The sequence below is a fragment of the Herpailurus yagouaroundi genome, unplaced genomic scaffold (assembly GCF_014898765.1).
Source record: "Herpailurus yagouaroundi ecotype Mexico unplaced genomic scaffold, PumYag 186, whole genome shotgun sequence".
Classification (NCBI taxonomy): Eukaryota; Metazoa; Chordata; class Mammalia; order Carnivora; family Felidae; genus Herpailurus; species Herpailurus yagouaroundi.
In genome coordinates, this window is record NW_024412417.1 from 13,984,411 (window position 1) to 14,001,714 (window position 17,304).

The following is a 17,304-nucleotide window of genomic DNA, read 5'->3' on the forward strand; positions in this document are numbered from 1 at the left end:
CCAGAGAAGTCACGGTGGGTCATTAGTGACGACGATAAACCCCTCACTTCAAGTAGGTGAGTTGAAGGAGAGTCCTGGGTAACTCGGTGGGGTTGACTCAATACCAAATACGTCCAGCTCAAAGCCCTGCCCAGGGAGTGAGATAAACATTGCATCAGACACCGAAGCCGCCCAGAGAAGGTGACGGGTCATGGACAGGTCAGGACAGGACAGGGTTTAGCCAGGGGCTGAGGAGCTTGGGAGAGTGGACGCTCAGGAAGGAGAGAAGGTGGCGGGGAGCGCAGAGGATCCTAGGAACACTTTATGGAAAAGATGGGGCTCAGCCCCAGTATGTTAAGAAGGTATGGTATCCGAGATGCCAAGGGGACGCGGACCCACTGGAGAGAAACCCAGAACTGTTCCAATTCCATCCTTCTCAGCTCACGAGGCTTCGGCTCCGGATGCCCATCCTCCTCCTGGAGCCTCCATGCTCCTTTACTCTGACCTGCTGCTTGCTGCTACAGTCCTGGTCCTAAACCTGGTCTGCCTCAGTTGTAATGCTCGGTTCCCCCTTTATCCCCTGAGACCCTCTGGGAGGGACACTTGGCCACTGCCCAGACTGGGCCTTTGGACTGAGCGTCTGCGGGCAATGCCCCACACCTCAGCTTCCCACGCCTCTTGATTGCATCAGGGGATGAGGCTTCAGAGTCTTTTCTCTAGGCGGGGCACAAAGAGAAGGGGACTTTCGATAAGCCCCGTTCTTGGAAATAAACACGGACGACAGAGGTTCAAATGGCCGCCTGGGACCACCTTGGGAGCAGGAAGGGGGCTCGGGGAGTCAGGAGCTGTAGACAAGGAACCGAGTGTGAGTGCCTGTAGACATCACACCCAATACGGCTACAAACCACTTCAGGCCTCTAGGAAGGCAAGAAAGGTCACATTTGATCAATCGGATTCAATCCATCCCAGCTTCAACTTGCCAGCGTGGGGAAAAACCCGAAGTTGGTCCCTTCAGAGGCTCCCTTCCTCCGCTCTACACAAGAAACCCCAGTGCTTCCTCAGTTCAGACAAAAATGTCTTCTGTATAACACCTGTGCTAAGTACTGGCCCGTGAACTTGGCAGCTGCTCCTGTGGGGGGCCGCTCCTCTGAACGGTCACCCCTGCCAGGCTTTGCGTCGGGGCTCCAGGGTTTGGGACCTGTCTTGCCCACCATTCAGGACACCTTCACCATCCCAGGGCCAAAATAGCAAATAATCACTTCCTGGGCCTAGGAGTTCCAAACTGGCAACTGCCAACACAAAAGGTTTATGTTTATATGACTTACATGCCAAAGTTAAAAATCAAAACATTTGATATAAAAATCTAGATTTCCATGGACCGTGATGATGAGTGTGTAACATTGTGAATGTACCTAATGCCACTGAATTGGATTCTTAAAATGGCTGAAATGGTAACCCTTTATATTACATATATTTTATCACAATAAAAAAAAATCCAGATTTCCAGCTTCTTCAAAAAATCAGATTCTTCTGAAAATTGCTTTTCCACATAGCAACATTGGTACCTCAGCCATCTCTGCTCATTTTCTACATGTCAGGCTTGGTTCCTCTAAAGAATTCACCCAACCCTTCCTATAGATATTTGGGTTTGAGACCCTGGACTCTCCCTTATAAAAGAATCTCAGGGTTGGAGGAAAGTTTCTTTTTTTTTTTTAATTTTTTTTTTTTAACATTTATTTATTTTTGAGACAGAGAAAGACAGAGCATGAACGGGGGAGGGTCAGAGAGAGAGGGAGACACAGAATCTGAAACAGGCCCCAGGCTCTGAGCCATCAGCACAGAGCCCGACGCGGGGCTGGAACTCACGGACCATGAGATCATGACCTGAGCCGAAGTTGGACGCTCAACTGACTGAGCCACCCAGGCGCCCCGGGTTGGAGGAAAGTTTCAAGGTGGCCAGTTCCTACCTATACCACCCGCCATAGACGTTATTCTACTCCCCCTATATATTACTTCCTCCCAAGGGAAGGGAGCCTGAACATCAAGAATCCAGGGGTCTAGTGTGCTTCTATGGGGATCCCCAGCTGCCCCAGGAGCTCAGATCTTTCCTGATTTAACAGCCATCTGTTTCTCAGTAGTCAATTACATGGGAAGCCTGTCCTGTGAGTCTGTCTTAGAGGACAGCAAAGAAGGAAGGAAGTCAGCAGTCAAACCAGCAGGGATAGAGGGGTAGGGCAGGCCCAGGAAATGAGAACAGATGGGGTCCCTGGTTCACAGAGACTGGGAATCCTGGGGAGGAATCCCAGGGTTTAGAACTAGACCCTGTAGGGGGCCAGTTGTGTCCCCACACCCTGCCCAGTTCATATGTCTGAATCTCTAATACCTGTGAAGGTGACCTTATTTGGAAATAGGGATGTCATTAAGATGAAGTCATTAGGCCAGGCCCTGATGCAACATGACTGATGTCCTTATATAAGGGGGAAATTTGGACACAGAAACATGCCTCCTGGGAGAACACCATGTGAAACGCCATGTGAAAATGAAGGTAGAGACGGGGCCTGCTTCCACGATCCAAGGAAGGCCAAAGATTGCCAGCGAACCACCAGAAGCTGGGAGAGAGGCAGGGAACAGATTCTCCCTCGCGGCCCCCGGAAGGAACCACCATGCCAAGGCCTTGACCTCAGACATCTGGCCTCCAGAACTGTGAGACAATCAGTTCCTCTCGCTGAAGCCACCCAGTTTGTGGTACTTTGTTACGGCAGCCCTGGTAAACTAACACAGATTTGATCCAAGTGGTTCCAGGATGGGCCCTTCCCCCTTCCTGCTCGGAAATGGACATCAATAACGAACAAGACTTGTGTATGTGCAGTGGAGAAAAAAGAGATACTTGGAGACGAGAGACCAGCGAAGTAATGTGAGCAGAAATGAGCACTGGCGGGATGCTTTTGCAAAGGCGGGAGTGCAGGTAATTGCTAGCCGACATTTCTCGGGCGCCTCCTGTGTCAAACACGTTACGGAGGCCTGTCCTTAAAACAAATGAGAAAAACGTGGTTCAGAGAGTTTAAACAGTATGCCCAAGATTAGGTAAGTGAGAAAACCACAGTTTGAAGCCAAGATCATGATGTTTTCAACTTTTCAAACAGAGGAGGACGGAACTGGGGCCTCAAGTCTCCCTCTGATCTTCCACTTGGCCTGGGATCACTTGGGCACTGAGCCTGGGGCCGGGCTGAACTAGGACAAGCGTGACATGAAGTAGCTCCTCCCTGTTATCCCCAACCCAGACGCGGCCACTGGGCAGACTCAGCGTTGAGCCAGCCGAGCCAGAACAGAGGAACCAGCACTGGGGCCAAGTTCTTGTTCCAAGTCTCTCCCACAGTGAGTAGTGGCTACTATGAGGCCACCCAGGGCGCCTGCACACTGGCCAAGAGATGCAGGGTGGTTTGAGTACAGCCACGCTCACTCCTGCTGAAAAGGATTTACTTCACAGCTGCCAACGAAAGCCTGAAAACAAAACCGAACAATCCCTAAAACATTCAGGTTCAGAAAAAAAAGGTTAAACACCTCTTCACCCAAGCACCAGGCCTGGGGAGAAGAAGCTGGCCTGTAGTGCCAGCTTTAGCTCAAAGTAGGGGACAATCAGGGAGCCGGCTGTCTTGCCTAACCTGAATCTTCAGGATTGAAGAGCCTAGAAAGTCCTCCCTTAGTCCAAATGCTTATAAAGTCCTCAGTTAGAACCCCCCCCCCCTTTTTATTTCCCCTGAGGGCAGAGATTGCAAATGGATCAACCTTGTACCTGACAGGATGCCGGTGGCTGGGGGATTTGAAAGGTAGAAAATCATCAACTCATCAACACTTCAAGGTTGTGCTCACTAGGTGCCAGGCATTCCTAGGGCTTTATAGATGCAGATTCATTTCATCATCATACTTAATCCTAGCTTGCCCTAAGTCACAGAGTCACTAAAAGGTAGAGCTGGGATTTACAAGTCAACAGTCCAGACCTCATGCTCTGGGCCACCATGATACTCTGCCTTCTTAAAATATTTAGGGAAGAAGATCAGCATTTTACCCACTTAACGTTTGTGATATCCTCACCATCAAAACCAGGCACGAGGCAGCAATGGTCAGCCCAATACTCTTTCTCCCCTACTCTTTAGAGCTGCAAAGTGCAAAATGCTGGGAGAGACCTGCTCACCCTTCTCTGTCACCTTCCGAACTCCTCGGAGGATTCCACTCCCCAGCTTTCCTCCCTACACACAAGATACTTCAGGTGAAGGGAGTAGATTGTCCCCATTAAATACTTGTGAGTCTCAAAACCAAGGCATTAATTCCAGGATGTCTTGTGTGTGGTCTAAGATGGCGCCATTGCACTATCTAAACAATGGTTTCTAACCTTTGCTTTGTCTCCACCAACTCAAGCAGGGCACTGGTAGTGTGAAGGGGGATGGTGTGACTGCTGGTGCTTTTCTCTCTAGGTAGACAAGGTAGATGTGACCAAACACCTTGTAGAAGTGCTTCCTTGTTCAGGATCAAAAATAGGATATGGCCGCATTTAGTTATGCAAATATAAGGCACCCAATGTCATGGGGGAAGTGTAACAGGTCTTTTTTTTTTTCCTTTAAAGTCACACGTTTCAGGGGCGCCTTGGTGGCTCAGTCAGTTGAGTGTCCAATTTCAGCTCAGGCCGTGATCTCGCAGTTCATGAGTTTGAGCCACGCGTCGCTGTCTGTGCTGACAGTTCAGATCCTGGAGCCTGCTTCTGTGTCTCCCTCTCTCTCTGCCCCTCCCCCACTCACGTGCACATGCTCTCTCTCTCTCTCTCCCTCAAAAATAAGTAAACATTAAAAAAATTAAAAAAGAATTTAAAGTCATACCCCTCAATACCACATGATACGTTGAAACGATCCCTGGAGGGAGGAGAATAAATTCATTTGGAGCAAAGCAACCTCATGGGACAAAAGGGCTTGTATCAGTCAGTACACCTTTACAAGTAAAGGCTATGAGGTGGCAACCAACGATCCCCCAAATCACATCTTAAAACTACAAAAGTTTCGTTCTCGCTCCTTACCATACTCATTCCAGAGCTAAGGTTGACTAGCTGGAATTCTCCTGGTCACCATAAGAGAGGGAAAGACAGCGCTGGAGGGCCTAACACCAGCAGTTACATACTCTGGTCCAGAAGTGACACATATCATTTCTGTGACCAGACCAGAAGGCATGACCTCGCCCAGCCACCAGGGAGAAGTGTAACGCTAACATGTGTCTGAAGCGCAGAGAGAGCCTGAACTAGTCGATGAACTCACTATTATGACCCTTACAGGGGTGGGGACCCAGGCTCCCTTTCTGTTTGAAGATCACTGTTACTAGAAGCACACTCACACAGAACAGAATGGATGTGATAAATGGAATTGGAAGGTGACACGGCTGGGTTATGTCTCCAGCCTGCAAGGCTGACTACAGCCTGGACCGAATTTCCCTAGTTGAACTAAATGGAAATTTGGGAAAAGAATATTTAATCTCGTAGACAAAATAAAACTGAACGAGTCCAAACATGGGTATCAAAAGGCCACCATTATACCTATTCTGTTCACGGTATTGTTGGGATCAGGCAGAAGATGCCGTATCCGCTTTATGTCCGAGGCAGAACAAGTTTACCTTTAGAGACAATTAAGAGAAGAAAGGGGATTGTCACATTACATTGCAAATAAAGTTTGTAAGTATGTAATGAAGGAAAGCTTTGTCGAGGATAAAGATTATTTCATGACTAAGAAATACCTGGGTGCATAATAGAATAACATGTCTCCCTTATGGCTAGGAATTACACACTGCACTGGGCATGATGTCACTGTGTGACACGCGGTAGGGAGTTGAGGGTACTTAGTTCTCATGGGAAATTTACCAGATACTAAAAATAGGAACATAAGACCAGTTCACTACTCTCCGTGTATTAAGATGGGGCAGTATAGACCCACATAGGTTGCCCAATGAGTCACATTGCGTTGTCTCAAAATTCCAGGACCTCAGAATGTGACTGTGGTTGGAAATAGGGTCTTTAAAGAGTTAACAAGGTAAAATGAGGTCATTGGCGTGGGCCCTAATCCAATATGACTGGTGTCCTTAAAAAAAGAGGCGATTAGGACACAGGCAGACACAGAAGGAACACCACGGGGAGACATAGACAAGACAGCCGTCGATAAGCCGAGGAGAGAGGCCTCAGAAGAAACCAACCTTGCTGAGACTTGATCTCAGACTTCTAGCCTCGAAGTGTGAACATTTTTGTGAACATTTGGAACTTGACCTTCCCTCGGAACAGGGACCACGCCATCACAATTTCTAACTAACGTTAGAAACTTTGGAGCCTGTTCTGTTTTCACAATTGGTCTGAGTTGTGACAATTGCAGTATCCGCTGCTTGTACTGGGGCAGTTCCCTTAGCATTTGTTTGCTTGTTTTGTTCACGGCTTTCCCGCCTAATTCTCTCTTGGGAAGCAGGTCAGATAAGCATCAGAATCCCCATTTTAGGGCTAACAGAGCTAACAGAGCCATGAAATACATTGCTGAGCTCATAATTACAGTCAGTTCAGAGCTCATAGGCCCTCACTGGCTCCATGACCCCAGGAGATGTTTCCTGTTCCAGGACTACACTGCTTTACTTTGAACAGTGGTAATAAACACTTGATGCTTGTATTTATCTTTTCAGTGAGACTGTGCAAACTAAAAGGCTGCCTTTTTAAACTATGGTCAAGATTTGGATAATTGAATTTAATCAGAGGATCCAATCTCATCTACCGACACCCACCAGTGATCATCCCTTCATCACTTCGGTTTATTCCTAACTTCTCTCTTTCTCCCCAGAACCTCACACGGATTCTTCCAAACCTAGGCTGTGCCTCCACTGACCAGTAGCTACGCTTAGAATTAAAATCAAATTATCCTAAGAAAAATCAAAGGATGATCAGGTATCATCTTATATGTGGGGGTATTTCTACCCTTTTCACATCCCACTTCCACACTGGTCAATCAAGATCAAACTGGGATTATTGGCATCCGCGGGGAAGAAAGCCACAAATTTCTAAGTCTCTGTCAAGATTAAGATGCCAGCCGGTGGGGGACGCTTAAAACAACAGACCTCATTTATGTGGCCCCATTTGGTTTTATTCCTTCCGCTGGAACAACAAGCCGAAGATGAGAGAATTTCGGAAGGTGCCTGTCAATAGAAGGAGGTCACGTTACCTGGGCAGACCTGGCAGAGGTGTGACCTGATCATTTTCTGGGAGGAAAGATGTTTTTATCACTCCTGCTGACCCTGGGGCTCCAACTCCTAGAGGTCTGTATAGCATTTTTAGCCATTGCTGGATAGAACATCTGATGTTGGGCATCTATCATAACTAAGACCAGATACGGAGAATTCACACAAGCAGGGGTCATTACAAGGGGAACAAAGGAAGCTCCATTAACTGACTGACTCCATAAAGGTAGTTAAGTTCAGATACTGGGTGCTTCTACAGTAACTCTGTCCAAGTTTGTATTTTATAATCAAATGACAATTGTCCATGCTTTAGCTATGCTCAGCAAATAGCCATGGCTTTCCACTTTGTGCTTTCCTTCCCATTAGACTGGTCTAATTGTAATGACAGTTACTGCAAATGGGTCACCCAAATAATTAGACACATCGAGAGAAGTATGGAAACCCTGGATATCAAAATTCTCTAATCTCCCTAGCTTTGAGTGGCTTTCCTTTCCCAGAATAGGTGGCCACCTTACATGGGAATTTTAATCCATTTACTGCCATATATATGTTCCCACACATGGGTGCTATACAGTGCCAGGAAATGTAAAATGTATTATATTTTCCAAGAGCTTTTGTATACAGAGCCTTGTTTGAGCTTGCCAGTAGCTCTATGAGTGTGTTCAGCCCTGTTCTTAAAAGCGGATGCTGAGATGCAGAACGATAAAAGCAATTTTCCCAAGGAATAAACTAGTTATCAGTTCAACCACAACCAGAATTCAGGTGTGATGGTTAATTTTGTGTGTCAACTTCATGCAGCCACAGAGTGTCCAGATATTTGCTCAAACGTTCTGGTTGTCTCTGGGAGGGTGTTTCCGTACGAGATGAACATTTGAATAGATAGACTGAGTAAAGCAGATTGCCTTCCCCAATGTGGGTGGGTCTCCTCCAATCAGCTGAAGGCCAGACTACAACAAAAAGGCTGAGTTAGGGGAAATACCTGCTATCTGACTGTCTTCAAGTTGGGACTTCAGTTTTTTTCCTGCCTTCTGACTGTGACTGAAATTTCAGCTCTTTTTGAGTCTTGGGCCTGCCCCCATTTGGACTGGAACCATATTATTGGCTCTCCTGGGTCCCCAGCTTGACCACTGCAGATCTTGGGACTTGCCAGCCTCCATAATCACATGAAGCAATTCCTCGTAATGAATCTCTTGATATGAATCCTACTGATTCTCTTTCTCTGGAGAACCCTAATACACCAGGTCTTTTAATTTGATCAGTGCTCTTTCCCTATACCTTCTCTAGAGCACAGCTACCTGTGTAGAAAATTAGAGGTATTTCTATTTGAGAACCACCTCTAAGCCATTTCTCAAACTGTTGTTAAGTTGGTCAGAAAAATGCCAGAACTGGATTAAGACAGACAGACACACACACACACACACACACACACACACATGCACAATCAGTGGGACATCTCTAGAGACAAGGCTTCCCTTAAGGTGTCCCTGGATTTCATTTCCTCCAAAGAGAAAGAACAGGTTAAGAGCTGAGCCATTCCAAGGCTGAGGAATTAGACTCACTGAGAGGGACTTGGTGAGCCTTGTATATGTCCGTCTTGATCAGATTTCTTCCCTGCCCAGTTAAAAATGCAATGAAAAGAACCTAAATTCCAGTGGCGCTTTGAGAGCTTTGAAGGTGTAGTGAGAATGCTTCTAGCACTAGCAGAGATTGATGGGAACAAGAAAAAGGCAGTCTTCAGCTCTTCATTGCCTTTGTCTGTACCCTGCATGTCTTGTAACAGCTCCCTAATTGTTCTCTCCCTAAGCTGCACAGACCTCTCAGTTTTCAGTCTGACAAAATTTAGTGAGCCCCTGCAGTGCGTCAGACACTGGTGACAGAGCAGTGAGCGAGATTCATGGAGTCCTTGTCTTCATGGAGTTTTATAGCGAAAGGGAAAAAGATATTAAGCAATTTTGGCAAAGTGTAATTATTAAAGCAGAAATGTCAAAGCGAAAGGGCAGGAAAATATTTCCAGCAGGAGAAATCATGTGTACGAAGGCTCAGAACTTGGACATGGTGTAGAGAATAAGGTGGAAAGTGGTGTGAGAGGTTGTTAGAAGCGTAACCGTGTGGGGCCTTCCAGCTCTGCTCTGTGCCTTCAGCAGCCATCAGCCACATATAGTTACGGAGCACTTGAAATGTGCCTAGTTCCAACTGAGATATGCTGTAGACATTTAATTCATACTGGATTTTGAAGTGTAGTGCAGAAAAAGGTAATATCTCATTAACAATTTTATATTGATTATATGTTGAAACGATAAACTTTGTGGACGCATCGGGTCAAATAAAAATATGAAAATTAATTAAAATTTTTTCTGATGTGGCTACTAGAAAGTCTCAAATTACGTACGTGGCTCACATTATATTGCTATTGGTCAGCACTGTTCTGGACCATGTTAAGAAACCTGGACTTGATCCTAAGAGCATTAGGAAGGTTGTGAAATGTCTTAAATGAGGAGGTGACATGGTCAGGTTTGCATTTTCAAAAGACTGGTTGAGGGGGCTGGATGGTGGGAGACAAGATGAGACCCATTAGGGATAGCTGTGGTTGCTCAAGTGAGAGAGGGTGGTAGCCATGAGGACAGAGAAGACTTCCGAACAGTGAGATGACTAACACCAAACAGCTCTCATTCCGGTGAAACATGAACATGATAGGTTGAACCCAGATAAAATTTCCATCTTAGTCCATCAAAAATGGTTGAATAGTGAGAGAACTAACAAGGGTCAAAGTTGGAACATAAAGAATGACATAAATATCCCTAATTCCACAGTGACATAAATGAATGAATACATAAATGAGGGGGGAAGCAACAACTCTTTTCCCCAGAATTCCAATTAATAATGAAGAAAATATGAAATCGCTATTAGCATATCACAGTAATAACTGCCGCATGCAAGATCTATGTAAGCATAGTGAGTGGGCAAAAGTTTAAGCAGAAACAGGTTATCCATCTTAAATTATATCTCCCCAAATAGTTAATAATTATAAGGAGAAAAATAATTTACATCGGAAAATTCTAGCAGACATCACTAAGCTAAGTGATCAAGCTTAGCATCACCAGTAATACAGACATCATGTATTTCCTATGATGCAGCGAAGACATTATCACTCTGTGGTATCTTCCCAATTAACACATAACCTCATCTAGTCATGAAAAAACATCAGACAAACCCAAAGTGAGGGTCATTCTACAAAATAACCAAGAAGGACTATTCAAAGAGATGAGAGAAGACAAAATGAGTGAGCATAGATTGGAAAAAATTGGATATGACAAGTAAATGTTTGAGATCCTGGATTAGGTTCTCTGATAGAAAAAAAAAAAAAAAAGACACTGGTAGAAACACTAGTGAAACCCAAACAGGTTCTAAACTTTAGTAAGTATTGTAGCAAGGTTAATGTCTTACTTTTGGGCTCCTGGGTGGCTCAGCTGAGCATCCGACTCTTGATTTTGGCTCGGGTCATGATCTCACGGTTTGTGAGTTCAAAGCCCCACGTGGCGCTCTGCGCTGACAGGCACCGAGTCTGCTTGGGATTGTTCCCGCTCTCTCGGCCCCTCCCCTGTTTGTTCGCTTGCGCTCTCAAAATAAACATACATTAAGCAAATTTTAATTTCTTGGTTTTGATAAATGTTCTATGGCTATGTTACCAGCAGAAGCTGGATGAAAGGTAAATGGGAACTCTATTTTTGCAACTCTAAGTCTAAAATTATCTAAAAAGAATGAACTATTAAAATAGCTTGAATATCAGTAATTTCATACAGTCCAACTTATACAGAAGTCAGACAAGAAGCAGCCAAAACTGCTAAAGCTACACTAACACCGTAATTATCATAACATGCTGCAAATGTTCTTGTCTGGGGGCAACTTTTGCACCAACATCAGTTTGCGTGAACATTCAACTCAAATTCATTACTCTGTTCCAATGATTTGATTTACAAAATTTTGAAGTTAAAGTCTGATGCCAGCTAGGACTGGGAAGAACACAGCCACGGGTGGCACATTTCCACTGGCCATGTCATCACAAGGGTGTGGGCACTAGGGCAGCTACCTTCCTCTACTCCCACTTCTGAAGACCTACCATCATGAGGAAACCATTAGGATGGTCCAGGTCCCAGCACTGAGACTGCAGAACAATACCCTCCCCAGCGGCTGTGCTGTACTTACACGGTGTTATAAGTTTCCAAGAAATAAGTCGTAACAGGTGCACAGATGACCCGAGATGCTGGTCTTATAACTGGTGCCAAGTGAGCACATTGCCCCTTACCATGCGTGTTCAACAGTGAGCCAGACTTTAGGTCAATGGCTAAGTTGGATACTGTGGACAATGTTCTCTCATGACAAGGGGATTTCAGAGCCAACTAAAATAGCAACCTCCAAAATTATACTCAATACACCCAGCTAGCATTTATAGCTCCTAATTCCACTGACAAGTGACTAGCAAGTGTTTCTCCTGCCAGGTGTATTACCTTTCATGCAGCTTAAGTATCAGCATGTTTATTGCATTTAAGGTTTCACTTAATGGCCTAAGCTAATCTAACTTCCAGAGGTAATTTACTCTCCATTTAACAGGTCAGGATTCTTTTCATTTGCCACAGCAGTCTTATTGCTTGTAATCATTCATCGTGGTATGCCCCTTAATTTAATGCTACTTAAGGTTTTGCTGAGAGCCAGAGCTATATCTCAATCCCAAATCATCAAAATGTACAAGAATGTTTCAAGATTAAAATGTGTTGGTTTCTTGAATTGGGCAGGCTTGTAAGTTATCTCAGTGAATATATGGATACCAGTCCTCACTTTGTATACTAATTTGATTCACAGTAGAGATACACCCCTGCAGTTCTAAATTTGAATGAAGCTCTTAGAAAAATGCAGACACTAAGTCTTTGGATACACTCATAAGTGATCAATGTCATGTTTAGAGTGAGAACGGTTTTCAACAAATGCCATCAACCAAGTAAATATACCAAAGGAAATTTTTATTGTAAACAAGATATAAAGTACAACAAAAGAAATATTGTGCAAATTGTAAATCACAAAGTTTTTTTATTATTAAAAGAAAATTCCTGTTTTCCAAGGGTCCAAGTTTTGATGTCAGAAATCAATACCCAATAGAGAAAAATGTTAAATGGAAAGATATAGTGCCATTTTTCACTGTAGATTTTAAACAATTTACTTTTGTTTTACCACTGTATGTATCATCCACTATATAACAGAATATAACAGAAATACTGTTAACAAAAGTGAATGTTTTAACAACTTCTATTCACCTAATTCCACTTCCCCCCCCCAAAAAAAAACTCCTATAAATTAACAGGACAACACTTGCCCATGTGAATAATGGTCACTAACTTTCTAATTCAATAAAGCACACATTATATCCTCATAATATAAGGGTACTTTACTGATGACATAAGTCATCTTTTTCAAGGAGTTATCTAAAATTCTTGGTATCCCTTCTTTACAGTATATATTTTTATCTTCCATTTTTTTTTCTAAACAAAGTGCAATGTATCTTAGAGTCTACAGAAAACACATTGGTATACAATTTTCAAATCTACACAAGAAACTGCAGGCAAACTAAAGCTCAAAGCATAATAAAATGCCTAGATATAGTCATCTGTTGAACTTTCAAAACAAAAATGCAAAAAAATTATAGCTATACTTCAAAGCAATTAAATTACTGAGGATTCCAAATCTTAGGGCCCTCTTTAGCAATATACAAGCTGCTTAATTCCAAATGGTAGCAAGTATAAAAATGCTAGTTCTAGATCATATTTAACAACTACATCCACGAAATTGACTGGAAAGACTAGGAATAGTAAACAAGGTAACTAGGAAAAGATGCCAAAGTTTGTAATACAAATCAATTTTCCATCTCCATCTCCGTACCATAATGTTTATTTCCAGTCTCTATTCTTGAAACCAGTGCTTTAGAAGAATCACATTGAAAAGTTGGTCTCAAGTACAAACGGTGAAAACGAAGTAATAAATTGTGCACACAAATTCAAAATCTGTGCTACCTGTGTTGACCTCATCTGAAACCTTCAAAAAATATTTAAAGGAATAAAAGCTTTCTCATCTCTCTTATGTGATAAGAAAGGAATCCTGCCACTCTGTGACCTGCTTGTGGCTGCAGCACTTCTTGTCCTCCAGCCCAGGGCTGAGGCTTCTCCTCAGGCTGTGGGGCTTCTGCGTTCCGCCGCACCGGAGGGCCACAGACTTGCAGTGGAAGCATTTTTACATCACCGCTGGCTCCTGGCTGTGACCAAAGTTACTTCGGATTCTCACCTTCTGAGCGGTCACTGCGTGGGGGCAGGGGTTGGAGGTAAGGCCATGTCATTTAGCTTGCTCACTTCCATCTGCCAGTTTGGTAGCTTCTTGGCGGACAGATGGCGCCGGGCATGCTTGGTCAAATGGTCGCTCCTCATGAACCGTCGGTCACACATGGGACAAGCAAATTTCTTCTCACCTGTGTGGGTTCGCCGGTGTCTGGACAGTTCATCGGAACGGGCAAACCTCCTTTCACAACCTTTCCAGCTACAGCTAAAAGGCTTTTCTCCTGAGACAAAGAAATTCAGATCATCGTCACTATGCATTCATCAAGTCACTATAAATTGCAGATCTAATTATATCCAAAGACATACATTTTAAAATATCTTAAGAGATGCTCTTTAAAATAAAAGCTACTAAATGAATCAACTGTTAACTGAATGCTACATAGATTTCCAACTTTCACTCAATCACATTTATAGGAATCTTCCCTTTATAAATGCCAAACACAAAATGGCTTTCTGACTTCAACTATGGTACAACGGCTTTAGAGATACTTTATTAAAGTAACTACTCAGACACATAAAGAATCATCGTTTGAGAAATTAAAACAAACACCTTGATGAAATCTTTGAGAAACCTGTAAATATCCCCCACTGAACTGGCTAATAAGGCCAAGTTCTTCTTTAACATGCCTGGCTTGTACCTGTGATCATGGCCAAAAAACATTCAACTAAATCTCAAAGACACGAATAAGAAATGGTTGGTACCTGTGTGTGTTCTCATGTGGGCCTTCAGATGAGAGCTCTTGAAGTACGTCTTGCCACATCCTGGGTGGCTACAGATGTGACTTCGTATCCTGGATGAGTCAATCTGAGGAGTGACTTTTGCTGTGGAAGGGGAAAACCCTGGAGCGGGGGCGATGGGAGAGAGTCTGGTGCCATTTGGGCTCACCACCGGAGGCTTTGGGTTCTGAACAACAGGCTGGGGAACAACAAACATGACAGCGCCTTTGGGCACCTGAGTGCCCATGAACACGACAGGTGGGCACACAGCTGGTGGCTGACTGGGTGGAGTGCTAGGAACAACTGTTGTCACAACAGGGTTGTTTGCAGGGAGGGGAACCATCTGACAGATGACCGGCATAGGTGGCACTCCCCCTGTTGACACTGCAGGTGGGGAGACCAGCACCGACTTCTGCTGTGGGGACACAGGGGCGGGCTGAGGTCTACAGATGACTGTCTCTGAGGAAGGCACAGAAAAGTCATAAAGTGCAGGACTTGCTTTCTCATTAACATCTGCCGCTGTGTTTCTCTCACGTTTGGATCTGTTTGGTGACACAGCTGCACAGGGTATGTTTTTTCTTGCAGCCTCAACGTTCAGGTGGGTTCTTCTTCGAAAAGAATTGTCCTGATAGTTGAGGATGCTGGCTGCTTTCACTGGGCAAGATCTGTGGTTACACAGCTGGGCATCAGCTGTATGACGGATCACACTTGTTGCCTGAGCCTTGGGGAGTTTGGGGGCAGGTGCCGGGCTCTTCTCTTCCTCTTTGAAAGGTGCAGCAATGTGAGACTTGGCAGGATCTGAGAATGATTTGAAGTGTCCGGTAGATGGCGCTGATGCCATCAAATTTGACACTTGAGAGGGTTCAAAGTCAGAAGGGCTGTAAGGTGGAGTCAAACACTAGAAAAGAAATACACAGAAATCGGCATGAGAAATTAAGTTCGTTATGTAAATTATAAAAAATTAGACCATCTGCAGTCTCATATTAAAAACAAAACTTACAAATGCTGGGATCGTATGAAAGTCAGGTGTACTCGGGAGTAGATTCTCTTCCTCCGACATATCGGATACTGGAGTAACAGGTCTGTTTTCAGTGTATTTCTTAAAATCAGACTTCCAACTGCAGCTCATTGACATAAGTGCTTCTACAGCTTCAAAATCACTCTTTTCTGCGGTTTTGTTCCAGGAATACACACTCTCTTTCGATCTTTCAGAAATCATTTCCATCCTTTCTTCCTATAAGAACAAAAGATCAAATGCTTATAACCATATTTTTGTCCTCCAAATAACACGCAAAGCAACGTACAATTTTTCCTTTACAATTGCACAAATTTCCAAGTTTGCGAAATAATTTTTTCTCTCACCCCTACTCAAAATAAAATTTCCTCATTCTTTCTCTAATACTTAGGGTTGAACACAGATATCCCTGCAAGGTAGAAGAGAAGCATATTACCATTAAGGAGACCAAGGCCAAAGATAACAATGCATGCATGATCCAACAATGCATGTATGAACTTGATTTAGAAAAATTATATTCTTCCCAGAACAGCCATCTGCAAATGAGATCAAATGAAATAACTAAGGGAAGGTTATGCAAAAGTTTTTTCAATACTGCAGGTGAGGTATGAGGACTTTTGAGGTACCAGTTCCCCACAACTGGTAGTGGGGAAAAAGCAAAGTGTAGTGGACAGAACTCAGGTCTGTCGATATGGGTCTGACCTTTTGAAAGTCACTTGGCACGTTAAGATAAAATCAACAGAATAGAAATCTTCAGTGTCTTTTTAAAATTACTACATTAGGTTATTTTAAAGGTAAAATACCTTTCATAGCTTGATTATCTATGGTAGAGAGGAATAAAGTGAAATATGTAGAAAAATCCCAAAGCCATATTTAGGCTTCAAGTTCTTCATATTTGTGTTCCCTTTCACTAGATTTAAACAATGGCTTGCCATGCATAGCTATGACCAGCTAATGCGATACTAAAAAATGGACAATCAAAATGTAATCTTCCACCCAGAATTTGTAAAAACTGCCTGGTGAGTCTGCGATAGTCCAAACATTTTTTAAATTTTTTAAAATAACTGCCAGATGACAAGAATGATAGTGCATGCTTGCCATTTGTACAGCTCCCTCTATCAAGTGTTTAATGTTTCATATTAAAGTTCCTTAAACAGCACTTAAAAAAAAAAATGGCACTACCCACCAACTTCCATTTTCCATTAATGTGATGCCATTCTTTTGAAGTAGAAATTGTGTAAAAATACCGAAAAGCATTCTTTACAAAGTACTACTCTCGACGCTAGTTTTAAAAAATACATAAACCCTTCGTGTTGATAACCTTAGAAAAGGAGCCACTGCTCTGGAGATTTCACCAACAACGCTATTGCATAATCGCGCGCCCCTTTATGTAAGCTGCAATGGACAGCGCACGTATGTCTAAAAGCCTCAAGACGCCAAAGCAAAAAAAAAGGAAAAAAGGCAGGCAAGCAAGGAAGGGGAGCGTGAGCTGGGAAGGGCAGGAAGAGAAGCGGGGAGGGGAGGAAAGGGAGTGGGGCGCAAGGCAGGAAAGGGAAGAGCGGGTGGAGGCGCGGGCGGGGGAGGCAGACGAAGGGCGGGGGCGGACGGCGGGGGAGATCCTCGCTGGCGGGGACAGACGGATGGGGCCGCCCTAACCTCAATGAGGCTCGAGGGTGAGTCACTGGGAACATTCCTCGCCGCTCGCACGTCCCCGCGCCCCTGCCCCCGCCATTGGCCAGCCTGCCCGGCGGCCCAGGCCCGGATTGGCTGGGCCGCGAAGGGCGGGGGCGCGGGGGAGGTGGGGGCGAGGCATGTGAACAAAGCGTGATCGGCGGCTGCAACGGGCGGCGCAGGAAACGTGAACTGGGAATTGCCGCGCCGTCACCTTTCACCTACTTCCTGAGCCCGCGGGCCCCCGCCCTCGCGCCGGCCCGGGGGAGGGGCCGCGGGCGCCGCCGCCAACCGCCCGGC

At 44.5% G+C, this 17,304-nt stretch overlaps 1 protein-coding gene across 1 annotated transcript in view; it reads right to left on the bottom strand.

Annotated features, from left to right (window-relative positions):
- Positions 1-12,218: 12,218 nt before the first annotated feature.
- KLF10 (KLF transcription factor 10) overlaps positions 12,219-17,304 on the bottom strand; it is a 6,930-nt gene continuing 1,844 nt past the window's right edge. The window contains exons 2-4 of the mRNA XM_040494156.1: positions 15,319-15,552; positions 14,304-15,216; positions 12,219-13,822 (exon numbers count right to left, since the gene is read on the bottom strand). Of these exons, the coding sequence (XP_040350090.1) occupies positions 13,563-13,822; positions 14,304-15,216; positions 15,319-15,552 (1,407 nt within the window). The 3' untranslated portion in view covers positions 12,219-13,562. The remainder of the gene's footprint in view (positions 13,823-14,303; positions 15,217-15,318; positions 15,553-17,304) is intronic.